At 56.8% G+C, this 22,820-nt stretch overlaps 8 protein-coding genes across 8 annotated transcripts; 3 read left to right on the top strand and 5 right to left on the bottom strand.

The window, feature by feature from the left end:
• Window positions 1-60: 60 nt before the first annotated feature.
• On the top strand, window positions 61-1,694 carry BCV69DRAFT_313311 (hypothetical protein). Its single transcript, XM_025495019.1, has 2 exons — window positions 61-804; window positions 891-1,694. The coding sequence occupies exons 1-2, from the start codon at window positions 167-169 to the stop codon at window positions 1,453-1,455; spliced, it is 1,203 nt and encodes a 400-aa protein (XP_025347277.1). The 5' UTR covers window positions 61-166; the 3' UTR covers window positions 1,456-1,694.
• BCV69DRAFT_220277 (hypothetical protein) lies at window positions 1,613-3,017 on the bottom strand. Its single transcript, XM_025489814.1, has one exon. It carries the CDS (start codon window positions 2,820-2,822, stop codon window positions 1,770-1,772), a length of 1,053 nt encoding a protein of 350 aa, XP_025347276.1. The 5' UTR covers window positions 2,823-3,017; the 3' UTR covers window positions 1,613-1,769.
• A 1,084-nt stretch (window positions 3,018-4,101) lies between these two features.
• Window positions 4,102-7,179, top strand: BCV69DRAFT_283648 (hypothetical protein; the record flags this gene model as incomplete). The annotated part of the gene is made up of 1 exon (XM_025492783.1): window positions 4,102-7,179. A coding segment is annotated over exon 1 (2,603 nt), but the record flags the coding sequence as incomplete, so codon positions are not given.
• Window positions 7,174-10,535, bottom strand: BCV69DRAFT_313308 (hypothetical protein). Its single transcript, XM_025495018.1, has 2 exons — window positions 10,266-10,535; window positions 7,174-10,172 (listed from the first exon to the last, which is right to left on the bottom strand). The coding sequence occupies exons 1-2, from the start codon at window positions 10,381-10,383 to the stop codon at window positions 7,291-7,293; spliced, it is 3,000 nt and encodes a 999-aa protein (XP_025347274.1). The 5' UTR covers window positions 10,384-10,535; the 3' UTR covers window positions 7,174-7,290.
• Window positions 10,536-10,716: 181 nt separating this feature from the next.
• BCV69DRAFT_283646 (hypothetical protein) lies at window positions 10,717-12,199 on the bottom strand. Its single transcript, XM_025492782.1, has 3 exons — window positions 11,880-12,199; window positions 11,335-11,812; window positions 10,717-11,257 (listed from the first exon to the last, which is right to left on the bottom strand). Exons 1-3 carry the CDS (start codon window positions 12,135-12,137, stop codon window positions 10,851-10,853), a joined length of 1,143 nt encoding a protein of 380 aa, XP_025347273.1. The 5' UTR covers window positions 12,138-12,199; the 3' UTR covers window positions 10,717-10,850.
• A 392-nt stretch (window positions 12,200-12,591) lies between these two features.
• BCV69DRAFT_290637 (golgi adaptor HA1/AP1 adaptin gamma subunit) lies at window positions 12,592-15,834 on the top strand. Its single transcript, XM_025493720.1, has 4 exons — window positions 12,592-13,490; window positions 13,597-13,928; window positions 14,008-15,487; window positions 15,592-15,834. Exons 1-4 carry the CDS (start codon window positions 12,783-12,785, stop codon window positions 15,781-15,783), a joined length of 2,712 nt encoding a protein of 903 aa, XP_025347272.1. The 5' UTR covers window positions 12,592-12,782; the 3' UTR covers window positions 15,784-15,834.
• An 895-nt stretch (window positions 15,835-16,729) lies between these two features.
• On the bottom strand, window positions 16,730-20,125 carry BCV69DRAFT_277882 (hypothetical protein; the record flags this gene model as incomplete). The annotated part of the gene is made up of 1 exon (XM_025491174.1): window positions 16,730-20,125. One exon carries the CDS (start codon window positions 20,123-20,125, stop codon window positions 16,730-16,732), a length of 3,396 nt encoding a protein of 1,131 aa, XP_025347271.1.
• A 1,495-nt stretch (window positions 20,126-21,620) lies between these two features.
• On the bottom strand, window positions 21,621-22,059 carry BCV69DRAFT_219335 (hypothetical protein). Its single transcript, XM_025489807.1, has one exon. It carries the CDS (start codon window positions 21,957-21,959, stop codon window positions 21,720-21,722), a length of 240 nt encoding a protein of 79 aa, XP_025347270.1. The 5' UTR covers window positions 21,960-22,059; the 3' UTR covers window positions 21,621-21,719.
• Between the last annotated feature and the right edge of the window lie 761 nt (window positions 22,060-22,820).

The following is a 22,820-nucleotide window of genomic DNA, read 5'->3' as shown; positions in this document are numbered from 1 at the left end:
TCCGTAACTGCAACACCAAAGACCAACCAGAGATCTCCGCTCGCTTCCTGAATACTGCCGCAACTCCCACCGGGACCATAACCACCACCGATACCATCCATACAGAGCAGAGACTGGGGCGCTCAGGGGCAAGCACATCACACCCTCAGCGCAAGTGACGCCTGCGATGCCCAGCCTCAACCCCACATCGTCCTTCCAATCGCCCATAAGCGGGACAGACTCTCTCTCCACCCTCTACCAGATCCTCTCCCTGCTCAGTCTCCACTACCTCACCCTCTCCATCTTCACACCACCCTTCCTCTCCGCCCTCTCCTCGACTCCAGCATCCACACTCACATTCGATTCACCACTCAATTTCGAAGGTGGGGCAGCTCAAGTGGGGATGGTCCTCGATTGGAGGGAGGTCTCTTCGCGAACCACATTCGATTGGTCTCCCCTCGGCGAGGATTTCTTGAGTTGGAGGAAAGGATTGACTAAAGAGCAACTGCTGGAAGGATTGGACGAAGGAGATCGAATCGTAGCGCAGCACTGGAAGATGGGCAGCGTCTGGCTAGGAGATGTCGCTGGCGCCGGTGGCCCCCCTCCAGTGCTCATCGATGCACCGCGGGTAATACGCCAGGGGAGCAGTGCGGCAGCTCAGCAGGCCATCAGCGGCGAGACGGCTCAGGAGATCAAAGATGAGCTGGGTAGTTCGGGTGGGTCAGAGGCGGAGAGCGATTTACAGCAGTGGGAATGGAAGGCGACGAGGGATCCTTGGAGGGGGTGGGCAATCGCAATGGCTTGGGCATTGGCCTGCGCAGTCGAGTGAGTATGGCTGAGTACATCTGCACATAGCAGCTCGCTCCCAAACTCATCGGCTCACACGCCTCTTCTCTTCACACCCTGATCAGCGTCTTCCTCCTCACAACAATCATCCGTCGCCCCAAGCACATCCTAGATCACGTCTTTACCCTGCATCTCCTCAACCTCCTCCTAACCTCCTGGTACACCTCATCCATCCCCACCTCTCTCTTCTGGTGGGGCGTAATGCTCCTACATGGCGTCTGTTGTGTGCTTTGGAGCGAGAGGGTGGCCATTGGGAGAGAGATGAACGTGAGCGTTGGGGAGGGATTAGTGGGTAGTGGAAGAGCCGGAGCGGGTGCGGGTGGGGATGGACCTGGTGATGCGGGGGCTGCAGAACAAGGCGAGAGTGGGAGTGGAAGTGCGGGGGCTCCACACGTCCTCTTTGATGAAGAGACCGAGGATGTAGAAGAGGAAGAGGCACGAGAGACGGATGGGATGCTCAAGAAACCCACAATGGGCGCTTTTGCTCCTGGTGGAGGGCGGAGCAGTCCTTTTGGCGGGAGAGGCAGAGGGAGTGGGAGACAGACACCTACAGTCGGTGGTAGAGAGGCAGAGGGAGAATTCATCGAGATGGATAAGATGCGCTCCTCTGGCCCTGCTCCTGGCACTTGATCGACGAACACTATGTAAAGGGAAATGGTATACCGGTATCAACGAAGTAGTGTGCGTGGTCAAGACTCGGAACAGTGACATGAAAGAATGTCCTCTGTAGGAAATGCATAAGATGGTATCATTGTTAAGGTAAAAAAGGTACAAGAGAGGAACAGCCTCCAGATATTGCCGGTCGGAACAGGGTGGCTCGAAGGTTGATGGGAGGCAAGGGGCGGTGGCCGTGTAGACCAATGCAGGAGCGGTGCTGCCGAATCAAGACGGAGCGCTCTGCTTGAGCCTTGAGATGCCCGGAACAGCAGGCCTGACATATTCCTCTAGATGTACAGCTCGATCGCGCTGCTCGGCTTGTTTGGGCTAGTCGAGATCCTCTGTGAGCAACCGTCCACCGGACACGTGAAGAAGGCTACTACCCGCTCCGATTCGGCAGTCTCTGATGCCTGACCCTTGGTGCTGTGACTACTCTTAGTTGAAGCCTTGGGAGACAATTGTGGATTGCCTGACCCCAGTGCCTCACTTTGCTGCATAGCGCGATGGCGCAGAGCTCTGCTTGTACTAGAAGCGCTGCCTTCGCCCACGATTACCGCAGAGGAGGGCAGGGATGGACTGATGGCACGATCTTTTCCTTTAGGATCGAGTGCCTCCGGACCTGTCGCCAGTCTGACTGATGGGTGTGGTAACCCGTCCTCGTCCTCCGTAGAACTACTGTCTGCTTCGTCGGGGTGGGAGCGCTTGACGCCAGCGAGTAGATCGGTGATCCTGGTGTGTTGCTGCTCCCGCTGCTCCCGCTTCTCCCTCTCTACTTCACCGTGCGCCAGCTCCCTGGCGGTCTTGGCATTGACGCCTGCGCGGTAGCGCTCGTAGCATCGTCCGTCTACAACATGACCGCACGGAAGAGCCCACATCCTCTTCTTCCCATCTCCACCCAACACTAGAGCACAGTCACAGCCAGCGCAAATTGGGCTTGTGTCGGGTAGAGCGCCTCGTATGATCCGAGGGTCCTCTTCGAACGTCTCGACGTCCAGAGGCGGCTCGATGATCCCAAAGGAAAATCCCACCTTCACTGGCCGCTCCCTGTGGTTCAGCACCATCTTGAAGTCGTGCTTGGTGGGAATCTGCAATGCCAGATGAGGGGACTGGCGTGGTCGATGGCCTCCTCGCGCAGCTGCGCCTCCCCGTGCAGGAGCATGATGATGAACACGCAGGAGGTTGGTGAGATTGTGCAAGTCGAGGCCTCTTCCATCGGCAAAATTGAATAGACCACCGAAGAAGTCACCATCTTGGCCTGGCAGAGCTGCCCATGGACCGCGAGGCCGAGCTGGCGCAGGCCGATGTGGACCGGGGGCGACACTGTCGTGCACTCTCAGCATCGTCTCCCAGTCTGGCTGCCCATTGCGTTCGGTGAATATTCTTCGCGTAGGTGGAGCATTTCCAGTCTGGTTGCGAGTACCTTGAGATGGGCCTGCGCCGTAAGAGCCTGGCGTACTCCGAGCATTGGCAGTGAGGAAATCTGGCAGGCAGAGGGAAGAAGAAGCAGGAGGAGGGGGAGTATATGTCAGTTGCACTGATCTTGCTTGCGAGCCCTCAGATTGATGCTCTGAGCTGTGCCGGTCTACTCACCTTGCCTCCACCGCTGAGATTCCTCTGCCTCTCGCCGGGCCCTCTCTGCTGCTTGTCTGGCGCCTTCCGACATTCCCGTCAATTCAAAGCCATCATCAGTAGGATCCCTGACCATGGGTCTACGGGCGCCAGGTGTAAAGGCGGTTGCAGCTGCAGCGTCGGCGAGACTGACGGGGTTAGAGGATCGTCTCCTGTTTGTTGGGCGACCTCTCCTTGCAGCTGACGAGCTCGAGCTGCCACCTGCATCATTGAGGAAGTCACGATCACGGCGAGAAAGGACGGCTCCAGGTCTTGCGGTCGATGCTGAGGAGCTGCTACCCCCTGGCCTCCGTGAGCCTGAGCTGCCCTGAGCAGCGCCACTCGAGGATCCTGAGTTGCTTCGTTGGGCAGATCCATTTATCACTGTATCAAGAAAAGATGGTGGAGGTTCTGAGGCTATGGCAGAGCTACTAGGGGTAGCGGTACCGCCTGTTCCTCTGGCAGGACCTGTAGGCGTCCCTCTTCCTACGGGTAGACTGAGTGCTGGAGGTGCAGGCCTAGGAGGAGAGTCTGCGTCCGCTGTCAGATCAATGGCTTGCGACATAGTGTTGAAGGGTGACAGAATCTACAAGCCGATATGACAGCCTGTTGCTTCACCACTTGCTTGAGCCGACTAGGCCCGGAAGGCGGGTGGCGAAGCAAGCTCTGTTGCAATGGGCTGCACGATGTTCGTAGGAGGAACAATATGAAGTGGTGGGCTCAGCAGCAGGTCGGTACCGCAAACGGAGCGGCAAAGCGCAGCTTGCTGCCAACGAAGGGGACAAGAGGTACAGTTGCGGACCGATTCAGATGGTAAGAGTGGCACCACTAGACGATGTCACTGGTCGCCAAGGTGTAGAAGGAGGAGATGGTGTTGGCGGGTGGAGGAAATACGGAAGCGCCTTCAGCCTGCTTGCTCAGACGGACTGACGGCAGGCGCGGCCGGGCGGGGCGGGCCGGCGGACAAGGGACGGAGACGAGGACTTGTAGTGGATCCCCCCTTTGCTCGCCATCATCGTCCTACCATCCACTCCCACTCATACACATCCTCATCTCACCTCGCCGTCATCGTCCTGCTTGGACAGCGGGCCTCACCAAGCGGCCTCAGTGCCTCTCGATCCCTCCCTGCGCTCAGACATGGCAGCCTCAGCCGTGTCCCTCCTGAGGTCCACCCTCGCAGATCAGGCTGCGTTTGCCCCGCGTAGCAGCGATTGGCAACAACGCGGAGATGGCGGCAGCAGTAGTGGTGGCATCGAGGAGGTGCTGCAGGGCAACGGCTTGGGCATGTCAGCCAGTGCTGCCAACAGCCGTACAATGCGCTACCAAAAGCCTGTATACCAGACCGATGCGCCATCTGCCCCTGAAGTGGTATTCGACATCCTCTCAAAGAGGCAGGCTGAGTCGGATTCAGCAACAGTGACCACGCCATCCACTACTACAGAGCCCCTTGAAACCGCCAGTGGGACGGTACACCTTCCGACTGGGGTGACCGACATCTCAGGACAGCCCTCGGCGACATCAGAGGCGGACGCTCGTGACAATCTCTTGGCAATCATGCCGGCATTTGTCTTCTCCATGCCCGCTCAAATCCTCGTCACCGGCATCAACATCGCCCTCGTCTCTGTCATTGCCGTGCATCTGCTATTTACAGTCCAGTACCATCTACCTCTCAGCAGGGACAACTGGATCTTGCAGATGTGCAGCACGCTGATGCTGCTGGTGAGCCTCATCGTCTATCTAAGTGTCGTCTTCTCGTCCTTGCAAGCGCAGAGCCATACTTGGCCATACACTTTCGACTATCTAGCTGCTGCGATACCGCCCACCGATGGGTCTTGGTCAACCGTACGGTGCGCCTTCTACCTGATCATGAGAGCCTTGACCACACTTCTCATCCACCTCACGCACATTCAATATTTAACGCTATTGTACCCATCTGCACTCGAGGCGCGCTTGATCCTTTGGATGCTGGGTCCACTGGCCGTCATTGCAGCTGGCATGGAGTTCACGGCACTCTCCCCTATGGACGACGTCAAGACTAGCGATCTCGGAGATGCTATCCGTAACATTTGCAATAGTACCCTCACCCTCCTCTACTCATGTGCGCTGCTCATTTGGGGAGGCCTCGTCAATCGGAGGAGAGCTTGGCGCAGCGATGGCGGCACAGCTTCCTTCGGAGGGGGGGCCATGGGTCTCGCGATCATGAACACAGTCATGTCATTTGTACAGATCCGATATGATCGCCTATGGTGGCTACCGGACATCTGCTGGACCCTCACACTCTGGCAGAGCTGGCTAGGCTTCTGGTGGTGGGTTGGAGCCGGAATGGGCATCGGAGAGGTCGAGGACCGAGAAGAGAGAGCTGAGAGGAGGAGAAAGAGGTTGGAGCGACAGAAGAGGAAGGCGGAGAACCATAATGGTGAAGAGGGATCCGAGATTTTGACCGGCTTCAAGAAGCTCAAGGACAGATTGACTGGAGACAGCAGTCAAAAGACGACGTCTTCTTCATCGACTGGTGGCACACTTAGCAGACGAAGACCCAAGAGGGCCGACTCAGCAGAAGATCAAGCTGTCCCTGCCTCGGACTCTATGGAGTTGCAAGAAGTACGGACCTCGCGCGAACAGGGTACCCCGAAGAGCAACGCTGCCCCAATACCAGCCGCTGACGGAGCCGGATCCCACGAGCTGACTAATGTCTCCGTAGTTGCGCCCGACCACGATCAGAGTCTTGAGACACAGGACGACGACACGCCCGTCTCCGCCGCAGGAAGTTCCGCAACGACTTCTGGGCGATCATCCTCTCGTGGCCTGGCAGGGCGTGCTTCGATCCTATTGCAGGCCTATACTCCTCATTTCATTCAGCAGCGCATGAGGAGGCTCAGAATTGCCCACGCTGCAGCCGCCGCAAGAGCTGCCGACGAACAGTCGATTGTGAGGAGTCAAGTGCTCGGAGGTACGCGCCAGCCAGGGCTTAGGGCCATGATGCTAGACCGGGATCAAGATGTTTCGCAGAGTCGCAGAAACAGTCGTGCGACTGGCACAGGTAGCAGACGACAGTCTTCCGCTACCGTGGGGACGAGTGGAGAGAAATCGTCCATGGCTGTAGACGGACGTGCGTCGAGCGCATCTAAGAGAACTTCTTCAGCCCTCGGTCTGGCCCCTTCTGCCTCAGCTACCAGCCTGGCCGCCGACCCGCTCACGCCCAACAGCCTCAGCTCCACCGCCTATCCCGCCTCTAGCGCGTCAGTCTCCGCCTCAGCCTCAGGTTCCAGCTCAGGCGCACAAGACCAAACAAGCATCCCCCGCCCTTCCTCGACTACATCAGGGAGCGGACTCCCTCGGGATACTGGCGTAGGAAACGCAGACACTTCTGACCTCTCGGACGACGAAGATGGCGTGTGGGTCGAAGAGGAAGGAGGACCGCACGACGTGCGTGCCCAGCCAGACGGCGCAGAGAGGTCCGCGAGCACTTCTGGCTCTGGAATCGCACTCGCTTCTTCTTCCGCTGCTTCTAACCGTCCAGCAACAGAAGCGTCCCCATCCCGACAGAGTCTGCATTTGCAGACGAACAACCCGCTGAGGGAAGAAGAGGAGGAGGAGGAGGAGGGGGAGGGGGAGGACGAAGAGAGACACACCAGCAGTTCAGGCTCAGCGACGGAGATTGCTCCTGGTCAACAGTTCACCAGCTGGACCTGGCGGGGTGGACTGAGCAAGGCGCGATTAAGGGATCGGAGGACATATGAGTAAGCTGCCTTTCCCTCTTTGCTCTTCAGTGAGAGAGTCAGCGAGCGAGGGAGTGAATGAGGTGCAGAGTTGCTACCTTCATATCTACTTGCACGCGCGTCTTCTGGCCGCTCGCCTCTTCTTGTATCTATATTCTTCTTTGTTGTCGTTGTTCTTGTTGTTGTTGTGGTGTCGATTTCCTGGCTCTGGATTCGGATTCCTTCTCTTGTATCAATACCAATATCGATCTCACCGACTCTACATAGCCGGCCATAGTCGTAGCTATAGCCATAGTCGTAGCTATAGCCATAGTCATAGGCATAGTCATACTTGAAGTCACACACTTCTCACTCAATTCCCAATCGTCTGTGCAAAGCTTCCTTTTCTTACATTCAAGTGTGGTAAGAGCGTGGCGGTCTGCCGGTCTGGCCTACAGTTACAAGGATACCAAGTAAGGTCTCGCCTAGCTAGCGAGAGTGTCTACGAGGTCGGGCCGCGATTCTCATTTCCTGTACTGCTGCTGCTGCTCCTCACACTCGCATTCCCTCCAGCAACCCCAGCCCCACTAGCAGTCGTACCGGTAGCGGTACCTGTCCCAGCACTTCCATTGAGCGACGCAGATGCGCTCAGATTAAAAGGCTTGATCTTTCCCAGTGCTCTACCCTGCCCTCCCCCGCCAGCCCCAACCCCAGTCCCAGCAACACCGGAAGTCTTGAGCATCATACCTGCTCCCACTCCCACTCCCGTGCCAGAAGTGTTAGAGAATCGACTGAGCGTAGAGACTTTTTTCCCTGCCCCTGCTCCTGCCCCTCCCTGAGCACCACTCCCGGCTCTCACTCCACCCTTGAGGTATCCCCCGGCCCCGCTCCCGCCCACTTGCGGGGTAGAAGGCCAAGCGCTAGCAGATGTGAGATCCGCAAGGGACGAGGTGGACTGGGCGAGGAGTGCCAGGTCTGCATCTGTTAGAGCGCTCGAGGTGGAGTAGGGCCGCTTGAGAGAGTTGCTTGTGCTGCTGGCCATGCCCGTATTGGTGGAAGAAGAAGAAGAGAGGGAGGGTCTGCTTGTGCTTATGCTGGAGGAGCCGGTGCCAGTCGAGCTTCCGACGGTCGTGGTGCTGCTGGACGGTCGAGAGGTGCCAGTTGCAGCTTGATTGCTGCCGCTGCTGCTGTACGACTTGCCCGCAGTGGCAGGGAGAGCAGCAGCCTTCGAGATGGTCCCTGTCGACGGTCCCGCTCTCTGCTCCACCGAGGGAAGGGCTGCATTTGCAGAGACGCTCCGTTCCCTTACGGCTGCTGGGACTTCAGCACTTGCAGTCGAGGTGGCAGAGGGGACAAAGGGTCGCTTGCTACTCGTCGCAGCCGAGCCGATTGATGTTGCTCGCAGAGGAGCGTGAAGGCGTGACGAGGGACCAGACTCATTGCTTGTGGGAGCGGGAATGGGAGCGGGATTTGCTGCGGGCATCGTGACATCGCCATCCTCGTCATACTCCTGCTCTGTCGCACTGCGAGCCACCTCAATCTCTTCCTCCGAGTCGGTCGATGGAGCTGCAGGGGCAGCAGCAGGGCGAGTGGAAGCAGATCCGGCTCGTGCAGAGCTGGACGCAGGCGGTACAGAAGCGACAATGGTGTCCTCGCCCTCGTCCTCGCTTTCCTGGTACGAGATGGGCGTATGCGATTGAGTCCGACGGCGATCCCCTTTGACTCCGTTCCTCGGCCAGCTGGGAGCAACTTCGTTCTCCCTCTCGTCGGCAGAGCTCTCGAGCTCGCTGTTGAGCGCACTGCTCCTGCCGCGCTCATCGTCCCCATCTGCATCCTCGTCCTCACTAGGGCCCTCTTCTCCATTAAGACGCGAGCGACTTCCGTTCTTCGAGGGCCGACTCTTGGCAGGACGAGACACAGAGCTCTTGCGTGCAGCAGACGAGGCAGAGGTAGTTGAAACGCCCTGCCGCATCTGTCTTTCTCTCTTGATATCCTTCAAGTCTCCATTCGCCTCTCCCTCACCCGTGCCGACCAATGTCGCAGGACCATTCAGCGCGGCAGAAGAGAGACCGGATGTCCCTCTGACCTCTTCCGGATCGGGCTTGCGCATCTTTGTGTTCAGCTTCGGCAAGGCATAATTGATGGACGGTCTCGCGCGGACAGAAGAGCGTCTAGAGGAGCGACCGCCAGAGGCTGCAGGTGCGTCTTCCTCGTCCGTGGCAGGGGTATCGTACACGTCTTCTAACGGGTCTGTATATGTGGGCAAAGCCAGAGAGGTAACGTCGGTGAGAATCGTTGGCTCTCGTCCAGAAGAGGGTTTCCGCTTGCGAGAGGTGGTGCGTGAAGGGCTGGGTTCGTCGGCGTTCACTAATGTCTTGCTCGAAGATGCTGAACTGACTCGTTGCTTGGAGGACTCGCGGACAGCAGCGACTCGCTCAGAGTCTGTCACGACGTTATCCTTCGGCGCACGCTTGGACTGTGTCTGTGCAACATCTTCCATCGCCTCATCCAAGTCCTCTCGTGATGCTGAGCGGGCTTGAGGCTTCCCCTGCTCAATCATCGTAGCCGGCTTCCTCGGCTGTTCTCGCGACACCTTGGTGGCTGCCAAAGCCCTGCCGTTGGGCTGGTCTTGCCTATGGCTAGCACTAGAAGACAGAGGTGCGACCTTCTTGCCCTTCATAGCCTCGCTCTTCTTGGGTCTGGCAGCAGCCTGGAGGGATGACTCTCCATTGGATGTGGGCGGCAGGAACGAGGTCCACTGAGGGGCAGAGCGTTGAGGGGCGGGTTCGGGAAAGGACGTTATGCGCTCGGGTTCCGGCCATGCAGGCGCTGATGGCTCTTCCTGTAGGAGAGAGGCTGCTGGTGAGGCTGCTACTGACGAGGTTCCTGAGCCATCGATCTCATTTGCCGCGTGAGACCACTCGTGTAACCGTTCATCCTCCTCGTATCCCGCATCTTGATGTTGAGGTTCCTCCATTGCTTCCTCCTCAGACTCCTCGAGGATCCCTTCCTCTCCCGGAGCTCTTGCAATAGCCCTGACCACACCACCCGGCAAGCTCTCCGGGTCCAGCTCAATCCTCACGGAAGCCATCGATGGTGCTACCGGCCGTCTGAGCCTCTTCCCAATTGCACTCCCGCTAGCTCCAGCCTCATCATTGAGGAATCCCATACTCTTTCCCAATTCCAACCAAATATCTCTCCCATTAACACTGCCCTGCTGTGAAGCTTGATGGAGCTCATACTTCAACCGCGCTATCGCACGATAGTTTTGATGCTTGTCTACCTCCATGGATTGGATGCGAGATTCAAGATCGCGAATGCGGAGCTGCAGAAAGGCGTTGGATTTGATGATGTCGCGATTCTGGGAGATGTGTTTCCGCTTGACTGTGGAGAGAGAGAGATTGGGAGTGGGTGTAGCATCGAGTCAGTGGCGAGTACGTAGCAGTAAATCGCAGATCGGCTACTCTGGTTACTCACACTGCTCAAGATGCTCTAGGAAGTACTCGATGTTAGGCCCCCCACCTCCTCCCTCGCGACCAGGCGTCTCGCTGCCGTTATTAGTCCATCCGCTACTCCTCCTAGTATAAGGAGGCATGACCCAAAGATCACTTGATTCGAGTTCCTCACTCGAAGTCTTTCTTCGCAAGCGCTACCAGGACAGAAGTTCCAGAGGTGTAGATGAGGCTGGGGTATCAGTGTTGGTGTTGGTGGTAGTCTAGGTGGAAGCGGTGCGGAGGCGATGGATGCTTTCCAGGTTTCGGAAGCAGCGTCGAGGCGAGGCGAGGCACGCAATCAACACTGGAAGCGTGAGCCAAGGCGCGCCTCGCACACAAAAGTCACGGGCAGCCCATGCGCCAAGCCATGAGTGGCTCCTCCACGCTTCGCACACGCAGGGCGGCTACGGGGAAACACCTCGGTAGCATGCAAGGCGACTTCATTCAGCAGTACACTCAGACAGATGCTCGCATGGCAAGCTGTAAAGATGGGATACCAGATCATTTCATCCAACAGGGTATGATGGGGAAGTAAAGGCGGGCATTGCAGTCGACTATACTCTGTCTCTCAGGCCGCTGCAACCTCGGCAGCGCTGCCCTCGATCTTCGACTTTGCCGCCCCCAGCCCACCCAAGCTGAAGACCGGCCCCTGACCCTTCAACCCATAGAACATCAACCAATTAGCCACCTTGGGTGCCTCCCTCCCTCCGACCGAGTTGAGAATCTCCTGCGAGAGGATCCCGCCTAGAACAGCAGTCGTGGGCGCAAAGTCGGCGGGCTGTGTTGGGTGTACTGGCAGAGCATTGGTCAGGAAGGTCTCTGCCCATTTCTGAGCGTCAATTCCTTCTGCGGACCACAAGAGATTGACGTCTAGTTTGACAGACTTCATGAGCTCCTCGACCGTTGCCAGGAGAGTAGAAGGGAGAATGTCCTCCGGACCTTGAGCAGAGCCACTCTCTTGCAGCTTCCAGATGGCTGTAGAGCGTTGAGACAACGAATATCATCAGACACACGCTGCAAATTGTTGTCTCCTTGACGACCGATCAACTCACCCCATGTTCCCCACATATTCTCACTACCCTTCAGCGACCTCTTGACAGCATTAGCATTTCTGGCCTTCCAATCATGCTGCAGCGCTGCAGTCAGAGGTACAAAACTCTGCTCTTGCAGCTCTGTCCAGGTCTTCTCCACTGCTGCATTCTTCTCGTCTCGATGTGTGCTCTTGCGCTCTACAAGGAACTGATGATCATCTCCAAGATCTTGGAAGATCCAGCCATCAAGTCCTTGTGAAGAGGATGCGTGGAACTTGACTTTGGCTGACCTGCATTCGGCATTGAGTTGCTGGAGTGATGACTGGCTGAGGCTGGAAGGTGAGAACGGATTGGAGTTGGTGTACACGACTGCCGATAGGACCTTGTCTGAACCAGTCAGGAAGCGAAGTATCGACTCTGCGGTAGGCGGCTTGACCACTGTGGTGATTGTGACATGCGGATTGAGAGAAGAGAGTCGAGCATGTGCGGCTTCCACCCGCTAGTAGATAAAAGAGAGCGTTAGATGTGAGCAAGGTCCTCTCTCGGCGAGTCATTTATCAGCTCACCTTTTGCCCCACATCCTCCTCTCTCCAGACAAAGCCAGCAGTCAAAGAGTACCCATCTACATCTCCATCATCGAGTAGAATGACCTCCTTGACTCCTGCCAAGATGAGGTTCTTGGCAGTCTCGATGGCTACTCCACCTTGGAAAGGAGCAATGAGAACGCGACACTGGCGGATGCGGGATTGAGCGACGGATCCCCACAGTCTGAGCTGTCTATCATAGAGAGCTGCCTCCTCTGGAAGAAGGTAAAAGGAAGTCATAGAGTAGGCAGTCGGTACTCTGTGCAACTAGCTCTGATTCTACCGCCTCCACCTGCCCTGTCTCACCTTCTGTCATCTGCTCGTCTGCTTCCTGTCTGTGGTTGGTAGCGCCATTGACAGCTGAGCCGTTGCTGGAAGACGCAGTGTCTCTCTGTGCAGCTTCAGGAGCAGCTGCTGATGTCGATGTTGCCGCAGACATTGTTGCGTATGTGTGTGAAGAGGTGGAGAGTGAAGACGACTCGTTGTGTCATACGAGGTGTTGTACTCTTCCCCCTTTATTCTGATCTTCGGAAGGAACAAGGACGTCGGGGCGGAACGAGTGTCTGCACAGGCCTCTCTGCTCCAGGCTGGCCACAGTCTTCCCCCGCCTTGGGTGCATCGACGCGCAGCGCAACACTCCGCCTCGACGGGAGTGGAGAGGCGACGACGACGACCAGCAGAGACGATCAACGGCATCACCACCACACTCGCCGTCACCATCCTCACCCCTCACAACACCACGCGCCGCTCCTTGGCCCATTCGTCCTCTTCGTCTGGTCTTGCCATACCTGGTTCTCGTCAGCAAGCATCGAAAGCAGGCAGAAAGGCGCATCGCATCATCTCCTACACAGCATATAGCCTCCCTTTTGGGGCGACGTCGTCAAGATGACGTCCCTCTTCACCCGCTCACAGCAAGTCGCCGCCCTCGACCCTCGTCTGGGCGGTCTGATGGCCTCTCTGGGTCTATCCAACCTCCGTGCACTCATAAAGGCTATTCGAGCGTGCAAGACCTACGCCGAAGAAAGGGCCCTGATCCAAAAAGAGTCGGCAGCGATCAGGACGTCCTTCAAGGACGAAGATCCTCTGCTGAGACACAACAACATTGCCAAGCTCCTCTATATCCACATGCTTGGCTATCCAGCTCATTTTGGACAGATCGAATGTTTAAAGCTTGTAGCCACGCCCAGATTCACAGACAAGCGTCTCGGCTATTTGGGAGTGATGCTCCTCTTGGACGAAAACACCAATGTGCTCATGCTCGTCACCAATGGACTCAAGAATGACATGAACCACTCAAACATGTACGTCGTTGGATTGGCGCTGGCTACATTCGGTAACATCGCCTCCGAAGAGATGTCGCGAGATCTGAGCAACGAGATCGAGAGGCTCATGGGATCTAGCAACACGTACATCAGGCGGAAGGCGGCAATCTGCGCAATGAGGATCGTGAAAAAGGTGCCGGACCTGCTGGAGAACTTTACGTCCAAGGCAAGGTCTCTGCTCAACGATAAGAATCATGGTGTGCTCCTTTGTGCAGTCACGCTTGCTATTCAGATATGTCAGGACGAAGAGGCAAAGGAAGAGTTCAGAAGCGTGAGTAAGGACAAGCAGGCAACTAGGAGCAGACGATACTCCAGCCGTCGCGAGTCTTGTACCTTGAGCTGACTCCGATCGATTCACTCGGCTTTCCAACCTGCAGACCGTTCCCCTCTTGGTTAGACAGCTCAAGTCGCTCGTCTCTACTGGCTACTCCCCCGAGCACGACGTCTCTGGCATCACAGATCCCTTTTTGCAGGTCAAGATTCTCCGCTTGCTACGGATACTGGGCAAGGGCAACGCGGCCGCTTCTGAGGCCATGAATGACATTCTCGCCCAAGTAGCCACCAACACCGAGGCATCCAAGAACGTTGGTAATGCCATTCTGTACGAGACTGTCTTGACCGTACTGGAGATCGAGGCGGAGAGCGGATTAAGGGTGATGGCCATCAACATTCTGGGCAAATTCCTCAGCAATCGGGACAACAACATCAGGTGAGTCCGGGACAGTAAGCTCTGTTTCTGCGAGGAGGTCTTCTCTGGTGCTGACATACGTCTCTGATGCGCTCTGTAGGTATGTGGCCCTGAATACTCTGAACAAGGTCGTTGCCATGGACACAAATGCCGTGCAGAGGCATCGCAACATCATCCTTGACTGTCTTCGAGACGGCGACATTTCGATCAGGCGGAGATCATTAGAGCTTACTTATGCTCTCATCAACGAAGCCAACGTTCGGGTACTCACGAGAGAGCTTCTCGCCTTCCTGGAGGTGTCGGACAATGAGTTCAAGCTCGGTCTCACTACGCAGATTTCATTGGCGGCAGAGAAGTTCGCACCGAACCGTAGGTGGCATATTGACACCGTGCTTAGGGTCCTGAAGCTCGCAGGAAACTATGTAAGAGAGGAGATTTTGTCTGCTTTCCTTCGCCTCATCTGCCACACCCCCGAGCTGCAAGCTTACACAGTTCAACGACTGTACTCTGCTCTTCACGAGGACTTCAGTCAAGAAGGTCTGACCATGGGAGCAGTGTGGACAATTGGAGAGTTTGGAGAGCTTCTGACACAGGGAGCAAGTCTGGAAGACGAAGAGCTCGTGAGAGACCTCAAGCCCAGCAATGTCGTCGACCTCATCACATCGCTGCTCGACTCTCCCTACGCCAACTCGCAGACAAGGCAGTGGGTCCTCACAGCGCTCGCAAAGCTAGCTGTTCGATACTCTTATGATGGATCACAAGTGACGAAGATCCACCAGATCTTGACGCGCTATGAGACGTCGGTGGACATGGAGCTGCAGCAGCGATCAGTCGAGTTTGAAGCTCTACTGAAGCGGCAAGACATCAGAGAGGGCGTCTTGGAAGCAATGCCTCCTCCTGAGATCAAGACTACAATGGTGGGCACGGTCAGTGAGAAGAGGGCAGTAGGCAGTACAAGAACAGACAAGGATGCTCTGCTAGACTTGATGGGAGATGAGATGCCTGCTGGTAACAATGGCAATGCCGTCGGAAGCGCCAGCAACGGCTCGAGAGCAGGGGGAGCACCGCAGAGCACGCAAGACCTACTGGCGGACATCTTCGGTGGCGGTGATTCAAGCGGAATGGCGGCAGCAGCAACGTCGTCCGGACCGAGCGGTACTGGTGCAGCTGGGGCTTCTAGCAAAGCCTCCGTGAATGATATTCTGGGACTGTTTGGCAACACAAGCAGCAGCAGTAGCAGTACCGCAGGGCCTTCTTCCGCCAGTAACGGTCTGGCAGGGCTCGATGGTCTCGGAAGCCCGACTGGCGCTGCCAACAACTCGGACTCGCTCGCTGGACTGGACATCTTCGGCGGCGGCAGTGCGGCTGCATCTACGCCTACGTCAGCGCCAGCACCAGCGCCGGCCAAGCCTACGCCCTCTCCTGCTTCGACGAGTTACACGGCCTACGATGCCAAAGGTCTGAAAATCACATTCACGCCCAAGGTCAGCCCCGCTAGACCAGACGTGGTGAACATCTTGGCCGAATTCACCAGCTCAACGGATGTGGAGGGCGTGACACTGCAGGCTGCTGTGCCCAAGGTGAGTTCGAGAGGAGCAAGAAGACATGAAGAGCAGGGCAACAGTAGATTGACTTATTTTTCCCTCCCCCTCACCTTCATCCATTCTGTCCTCTCTTTCTGCAGTCACAAAAACTCCAAATGCTCGCCGCATCCAACAGTACGGTCCTACCAGGCAAGACGGAGACGCAGCAAATGCGCGTAATGGCTCCTTCAGGCACACAGATTCGTCTACGACTTCGTATTGGGTTTACAGTTGCGGGAGCACAGGTGCAGGAACAGGTGGATTTTGCGGGATTTCCTGCGGGAATGCACTGAGGTGTTAGTGGAAGGTTGGTAGATTGTGAAAGGGGGGAGAGAGAGAGGGAGAGAGAAGGTGGGGGTGGCTTACGGAGAATAGGGGCGTGTACTTGTAGAGCAGGAGGTAGGGAGAGACGCAGACGCAGAAGTGCAAAGATCAATGAAGACATTTTCCCTTGCATTGAAGTGAGCACGAGTGATCTCGAGCGAGCGATCGATCATAGGCGCGGCGGATCATTCTATTTGCGAAAAGGGGAAAGCAGACAGACAGACAGACAGACAGGCAGGTATCCAATCAAGACGACTTGACTCATTCCTCCTTTATGCACAGCTGTGCTATGCTATGCGGTCCTGTACATGTGCCGTGCTGTACATGTGCTGTACATGTGCTATGCTGTGTATGTGCTGCGCATGTAATGTGCTCTCTATATTGATCTTAATCTCCAGCGAAGCGAAAAGACGCGAGCAAGAGGAAGCGAGCGAGCAAGAAGGAGTGAGGGGGAGGGAGCGAGTGAGCACTAGGCAGAATGTACAGAAGCGAAACGAGAGAGATAGAGCGAGAGAAGAAGCGAGGGAGCGCGGGAGCGAGAAGTATGGAAACCGAACGGAGAGCAGGGAGCAGGTAGCAGGAAGCAGAGAGCAGGTAGCAGGAAGCAAGCAGGAAGCAGGTCTGTCTGTATTGATGAAGGAAAGAATTTTGCAAAATGAGCGAGATGAGAGAGAAATCCTTGGACTGTAATGGTGACACTGTATGAGAGATGATGAGGCGAGATGAGAGAGGATGCGAGGAAGAAGAAGAAGAAGGTGAGGGTGATACAGCAAAGCAAAGCAAGGCAGAGGAGGAGAGGGGATAAGAGGAGGTATACGAAGCACTTCTAGAACGTTGCCCCAACTCTACGAGGCTTGCCACGAATCAAGCTCACCCTCACCCACCCTCCCTTGGTAGTTGTACAGTCCTGCGAGCTCAAAACTCGCCCGTGGGCGTAGCCGATCCACTCTGGTGCAGCGGGCTGGGCAATCCCGCCGCGTTGCTCCCAGGAATCGTTGCGGCTACACCTCCCACGCTAGGGAAACCTCTAGGGGAGGGACTCCCATTGCGGCTGCGACCACCACTGTTATTCCCACTACCAGTGCCAGAAGCGGAGACTGAGCCGATGCCGAGGGCTGAGCCAGCACCTCCTCCTAGCCCTAGGCCTAGTCCGGGAACACTATCGCTGCTCCAGCAATACTTCTGGATCAACTCGCTCAGGTCTGCTGCAGAAGTGGGGAGCTTATCGGCAGGAGCAGTGATGCTGCCTGGGGGAGACCACCTTCTCTGCGATACAAGACGGGGCGTGGAAATGTGCGAAGCATCATCGCTGCCACTGACACTGCCGCCGCCACTGCTGCTAGTGCTGTTGCTGCTGCTGCGAGTACTACTGCTGCCACTGCCGCCAAAGGCACTGGGGAGACCATCGAGGGACGCCATGTCTGGTGTGACCAGGTCAGAGGACTCGCTCTCCATGGAAGAGACGGATGTGCTTGGGGAGAAGAGGGACGAGTCGGACATGTGCGATACCGTCATGGGCCTCGTAGGGGACTGTGCAACGGGCGGTGAATCGTAATTCTCCAAGACGAGACCATCGTCCTTCTTCTGACGAGCCTTGAGAGTAGAACGAGGCAGTGTCAGGATTCTGGCTGGAGGAGGAGCACGACTGCTTCCGCGAGTATCGTCTACCTGATCTTCCTCTTCGTCCGAGTCTGAATTCTCGAGCGAAGTCTGGCCCGAGGCCAATGGCGACACGTGGCCCTTTCGAAGCGGGGCAAAAGGGAAGAACTTGTTGCCACCAGTAGGAGAGCGTTGCGTAGGCGAATTGCCATCGCCTGGACTCAATCTGCCGTCCCTACCAGCCGCTGCGACTGCGAGACTGGCGGCGTACATCCTGTCTGGAGAGTTGCTTGCTGAGTTGGCCGCCGAGCCTTCGAGCGATGATGCGAGGGAGGCGCTCAGAGAAGGTGAGCTGACTGGCTGATGGTGTGCAAAGACGTCGCCGACAGCTGGACTCAGCATTCCAGCACGAGTCTGACCGAAGTTGTTGACCATCGGCGTGGACACGACACTGGAATTTTGAGACGGAGGCGAGGCAGCAGAGACGTAGAGGGACGGAGCATTGGAATCGACGTCGCCCATGGCAGAGGCCGGGGGAGGCGGCTTTGAGTTGAAGTAGTCATAGACAGCGGGGCGAGAGCGTGCAGATGAAGAGGTGGAGTTGCGGAGAGACTCATTCCAGTCGTAGCGGGCGCTCCACATTGGTGACACCCCGTCCGCACGAGGTCCGGGTGAGCCTGGAGGCGATGCCGTAGATCGCTTCTGCCTCAAGCCAGCAATGGGACCACCGACGACTCCCGTCGATGCCACAGCCGCAGCCATCTTCTTGGTGATGATGGGCAAACGGTCGTGATCTTCCTCGTCAGACTTGAGCTTGTCGAGCTCTCTCCTGAGATCCTCGACGAAGCCTCCACTGCCCTTGCCACTCTGAACACCATGACGTCGGACCATCTCGATGACGCGCGCTTGCTGCGTAGACAAGGGACCACTGAGGGTCTGAGCTCGTGTAGATGGTCGAGTCGCATTGGGCGTAGGCATGGGGGTCGACGGAAGCTGACGTTTCCTGAAGTCCAGCTGGTAGTTCAGGCCGTCATTGTTGTCCCAGTGTTGTCCATCACAGGTAGTGTAGCGCAAGCAGAGAAACATGGTCTTGGTCTCGTGCTGACCAGCGCCTCGAGGCCAGTCAAGGAGCTCATTGAGCTTGATGGAGAAGGCGAAGCGATCTGCTGAGCCATCTGCGAGGGATTCAGAGTACTCGGCTGACACCTCATTGACAGTGACCCAGTTGTCGAGCGTGAAACGGATTGCAACCCACTTCTCAAAACTAATGTTCCTCACTCTCACTGTACCTTTGACTGAGCGCAGATCTTCGGCCAGGTAGATCCTTTCCAGGAAGACCGTCTTATCAACGGACAATCGAGCCGAAGAAGGGAAGTTGGGCAATCGGAGAACCAGCTGTTCTTCGACTGGTGCCTGACCAGGGATGCTGCTGATGGTGGGCGTGGTTGCACTTGGGGTGCCACTTGGCGGCGAGGGACCCTTGCGACCGTAGTTGACAAAGGGAAAGAGCTCCCTCTCCTCCTCAGTCTCGGTTTCCGTCTGCTCAGGTGAGCCGGACCGTGAGATGGCGGTGGGCTTCTGTTTGAACTTGAAGACCTTGATGTGCTCTAGATGTGAGTCAAATTGCACCACCTTGGCCACCGAAGGAGTGTTGGGAGTGCTCTTTGCTCGCATCTGCGCCGCGCTAGCAGCGGACGCTGGCATGCTGTCGGAACGGCTCATCCTGGTCACTCGTCCGCCGGAGGTGCCACCGACGAAGGAGCTGTTTCGGAGAGCGGGCTTGATGAGTCGACCGCTCTTTGTCCGGACTTCGTTGGGTAGATCAGAGGTGCTCTGAGGAGCCGATGCGTCTCCGACGGCTGGTTTGGGCAGGTTACTCATGTCCAGCGACAAGGCAGAGGGAGGTTCCAGCGGTGGGGTTCTGGGTTGACCTCTGATCTGCTCCAAGACAGATGTGAGACCATTGTCATCCTTATTTGATTGCGAAGAGGGCGCTTCATCGGTGGAGCTGGGAAAAGGCAGACCAGGTCGACTGTTCTTGGAGGTAGCATCACCGGTCTGCGGGATGCGGTTGGGCATACTAGCATAAGCTGGTGTGAGCCGCATCAAACGAGGTCGACGACTAGCTTGAGCTTCGAGTAGAGCCCTCAATCGGCTCTCGTCATCTCCTGGCAGAGCCGAAAGAGAGGTCCTGATTGCAACGGGAGAGCCTTCAGTGGAAGAGACGGCCGTGGATGATGCTGGGCTGACGCCATCGTCGTGCTCGTCATCACGGTCAGGAGAAGTGTTGTTGCTGCTGTTGTTGCTGCTGTTGTTGCTAGAGGACGATGGTGTACCAGTACTCGAGGAGGTACTGGACCCAGACGTAGCAGCAGAGGCAGTGGGTGGGAGGTTTTGACTGATCGACATCTTGAGATGGTGAGAACCCTGAGACCCATGACTGGGCCGTCTTGGTGGGCTGAGGTTGAAGGCGGTGACAGAAGGAAACCGCGACGCTTCTTGCGATACACTGCGAGCGTGGTGGCGAGGTCGGACGGGTGACTGCGAAGCTACACTCTGCTGTTGCTGCGAGGATGCAGCAGAAGAGGAGGAGAATTGTTGGTGCGATGAGGTGGCAGTGGGCGTAGAGGCAGAGGAAGAGGATGTGGATGCATCGGCAGGGCCACTACCGCTGTTCCTCCTCGAGGAGGAAGCAGAGGACGTTGTGCTCATCCCGCGATGATTGGCCGTGGAAGAGACGTTGCCGTCCGACGAGTTGAAGGGGTGGTATGGCAATGACCTCACCGTTGGCGACGATTGACACAGCATCCAATCTTGCTGAACGGAAGGCGGGTGAAGGAAGTGGGGGTTTGGGTCACTGTCTGGACCAATGCACAAGGCGATGTTACAAGGGATGAGCCGAATATGTGCAAGGCTGATTCCAGGGTATGGTTGCGCTTGTATACGTTCCTCTTGCGGTAACGAGGGGTTTGAAGTGGACCCTTTTTGCGTTGACTTTGCTGCAGGGGCTCTAGGCTGAGCCGTAGGATTATCGGATCGAATGAGGAGGCAGAAGGAATGGACCAGAAGGATATACCTATGCTATAGTTGATGCAACGCTGACGGCGATGCTGGAGTAGATGGGCGGATGAAGGATTGCGAGAGAAGAAGCTACAGGTTGCGGCCTTGGATCGATGGGAATAGAATGGTGGGAAGCGCCAAGGAGGACTTCGCGTAGCACAGCACACCTTGGGTGGGGCGGAGAATCGGGCGACGGGCGCCGGTGGCTGGCTGCAGCGGTGACTTGCGTGAGAGCAAAGAGCGGGTAGAGATAAAGGCAGCTTGGGTGATTGTGGTCCTCGGCCAATGGAGCAGACCCACGAATACACCAGATGACGGAGGATGGCAGAGGAGAGTATACAAGAGTGCGAGAGAGAGAGAAGAGCAGAAGGGTAAAGCCAAGGGAGGAGGGTCGGATGGAAGCCGACGGGGTAGGCGGAGAGGCAGGCAGGCAGTGAGCCAGGCGACTACGAGGACCTTTTGCAGAATCTCTCCTTGTGCGTGTGTGTGTGTGTGTGTGTGGGTGGGTGTGGGTGGGTGGGTGTGCTGCGTGCATATGCCGCCTGCGTCTGCCTGTGCCCTTGCCGTGGCGAGTTTTGGGGCCAGCGGTGCGGCACCAGAGCAACTCACGGCCCTCCGCCACGGCCTTCATCTCCGTCAGACATCAGCCCTTGACTCGGCCGCCGCACTCCGTCCTGCTGGGGCAGATGGAGCCGATCGCCCGACGAATTCCTCGATCCACGCCAACACGACGCGGGACATTGACATCCTCCCCCCCACGCACGCGACCAGGCGCCAACCAGCAGCAAAGAGCGAACTCGAACGCAGAGGGAGCATAGCCGCCTCACAGCATTTCCCTCATATCTAAGACGTGACGTGATCCTACCTAGCGATTGCCATGTAAAGACCCGTGTCTTGGATAGAAATCTGCGCAATGATAAGAAAGACATCCAGGCCTCCCACCTTGGTGCTTCCATTGTCTCGCCACAGTAACATCGCTTCTTTTTCTTTTTCTTCTCTCTGCGGGGAAGACAGGCAGACAGCACTGGGGAATGGAATGGAGATGCATTCTCCCTCTTGGCCAATCGCCGTCTTCTCCTCCTTCTCCAAGGCGAGCGGAGGGGGGGAATGAATTCCAGCAAAGGGTCAAGCGAAAGGGCTAGAGGCTGACGGACTGGAGCTGAGTATTCACTGCAAAACTCCTCTCCTTGGCCAGCCCTACGTCTAGGAGCACCTGGGGATGCAAGGCACTGCAGCGGAGCGGGGATTACTCTACTCTTTCGGCTTGTTCTTTTTCCCTCGCGTGAATCCTATCTCCGCCCTTCCCTGATCCAAAGCCCCAAGAAACGGAGATAGGGTCCAAGTCAGCAGGAGGGGCGGAAAAGGAGAAGAGCAAGGTGAGGTAATGGGGGGGTTGGAAGCAGCGGAGTAAAGGGCGGAGCGGTAAGCCTCTTTCAGCCAGTCGTCGATGCCATGCAGCCTTCCCTATGCCAGGGGCGGACAGCATGCCTGCAGCACCACTGGCCTGTATGCAGCACCCTGCAGCGGACTATCAATGCAGCCAAGAAGCCACTGGACCCTGAGCCTGGTTTTGCTCGTGGTCCTCTCTTCCTGCTACTGAAACATTGGTCTCCTTGACTACACCAGTCGGCCGACTTTGATATGAACCCCACTCGACCCCCGCACGCGGACGCACAAGGCGCTCTCGAGGGCTACAGGAATTTCAAAAGAGGCACCTCGAGCCTTCACTGCTTTTCCTCATGCATCCTTAGCCCCACACCGCTCCCCAGCCTGCAACCTGTGAGCGCTCATGGTCCTCCTATGCCATGCTAGCTAGAAGCAGGGGCGCCGTGGGGGAGGGGTTGACACTTCTTCATGGCATGACAGTTAGGGAGCCCCGCATTACTTTGCCTTTACGCTTACACCTGCATGACGTGGGCTTAGTGATCACTTTAAGCCTCGTAGACGCGTTGTGTCTCTGCTTCTGGGAGGGTCTCAGTGGCTTGTGTAAGTCAAGATGAGCTTAGCTAAGATTGAAAGGGGAGATGGGAGATGGGAGATGGGAGATGGGAGATGGGAGAGACAGGTTCCAGCTGACGGCACCAAGGGACCGGGTCAGACGAGACGAGGAGATCATTCATCCAAAGCCCCTGGCGACCGACACCTTCAGGTCAACTCTTCGTATTCTTTGTGCCTTACTTTGCTTCTCTCGCCAATCACTCCTGTCCTCCCTCGCTTACATCTTTCCCAAAGAAGAAGAAGAAGAAAGGAAGGAGCCAGAAAAGTACCCGACACGAAGGAACGCCCGTCCGTGCGCCCCATCAGGGCCGAACCGAGCCGAAGCGAACCGAGCCAAAAACAAAATCGC

This window comes from Pseudomicrostroma glucosiphilum (genome assembly GCF_003144135.1).
Source record: "Pseudomicrostroma glucosiphilum strain MCA 4718 unplaced genomic scaffold BCV69scaffold_9, whole genome shotgun sequence".
Lineage (NCBI taxonomy): Eukaryota > Fungi > Basidiomycota > Exobasidiomycetes > Microstromatales > Microstromataceae > Microstroma > Microstroma glucosiphilum.
This window is presented reverse-complemented; position numbering and strand designations above follow the sequence as displayed.

Bases quoted from the DNA above. Each gene is read 5' to 3' on its own strand.
- BCV69DRAFT_313311 (XM_025495019.1), top strand. From the start codon at position 167: ATGCCCAGCCTCAACCCCACATCGTCCTTCCAATCGCCCATAAGCGGG. The intron at 805-890 runs GTGAGTATGGCT...CACCCTGATCAG, and splicing joins GCATTGGCCTGCGCAGTCGA to CGTCTTCCTCCTCACAACAA.
- BCV69DRAFT_220277 (XM_025489814.1), bottom strand. From the start codon at position 2,822: ATGCTGAGAGTGCACGACAGTGTCGCCCCCGGTCCACATCGGCCTGCG.
- BCV69DRAFT_313308 (XM_025495018.1), bottom strand. From the start codon at position 10,383: ATGCCTCCTTATACTAGGAGGAGTAGCGGATGGACTAATAACGGCAGC. The intron at 10,173-10,265 runs GTGAGTAACCAG...CTCTCTCCACAG, and splicing joins CCTAGAGCATCTTGAGCAGT to TCAAGCGGAAACACATCTCC.
- BCV69DRAFT_283646 (XM_025492782.1), bottom strand. From the start codon at position 12,137: ATGACTTCCTTTTACCTTCTTCCAGAGGAGGCAGCTCTCTATGATAGA. The intron at 11,813-11,879 runs GTGAGCTGATAA...TTTATCTACTAG, and splicing joins AGGAGGATGTGGGGCAAAAG to CGGGTGGAAGCCGCACATGC. The intron at 11,258-11,334 runs GTGAGTTGATCG...AACGCTCTACAG, and splicing joins GAATATGTGGGGAACATGGG to CCATCTGGAAGCTGCAAGAG.
- BCV69DRAFT_290637 (XM_025493720.1), top strand. From the start codon at position 12,783: ATGACGTCCCTCTTCACCCGCTCACAGCAAGTCGCCGCCCTCGACCCT. The intron at 13,929-14,007 runs GTGAGTCCGGGA...TGCGCTCTGTAG, and splicing joins AATCGGGACAACAACATCAG to GTATGTGGCCCTGAATACTC. The intron at 15,488-15,591 runs GTGAGTTCGAGA...CTCTTTCTGCAG, and splicing joins TGCAGGCTGCTGTGCCCAAG to TCACAAAAACTCCAAATGCT.
- BCV69DRAFT_219335 (XM_025489807.1), bottom strand. From the start codon at position 21,959: ATGCTGTCCGCCCCTGGCATAGGGAAGGCTGCATGGCATCGACGACTG.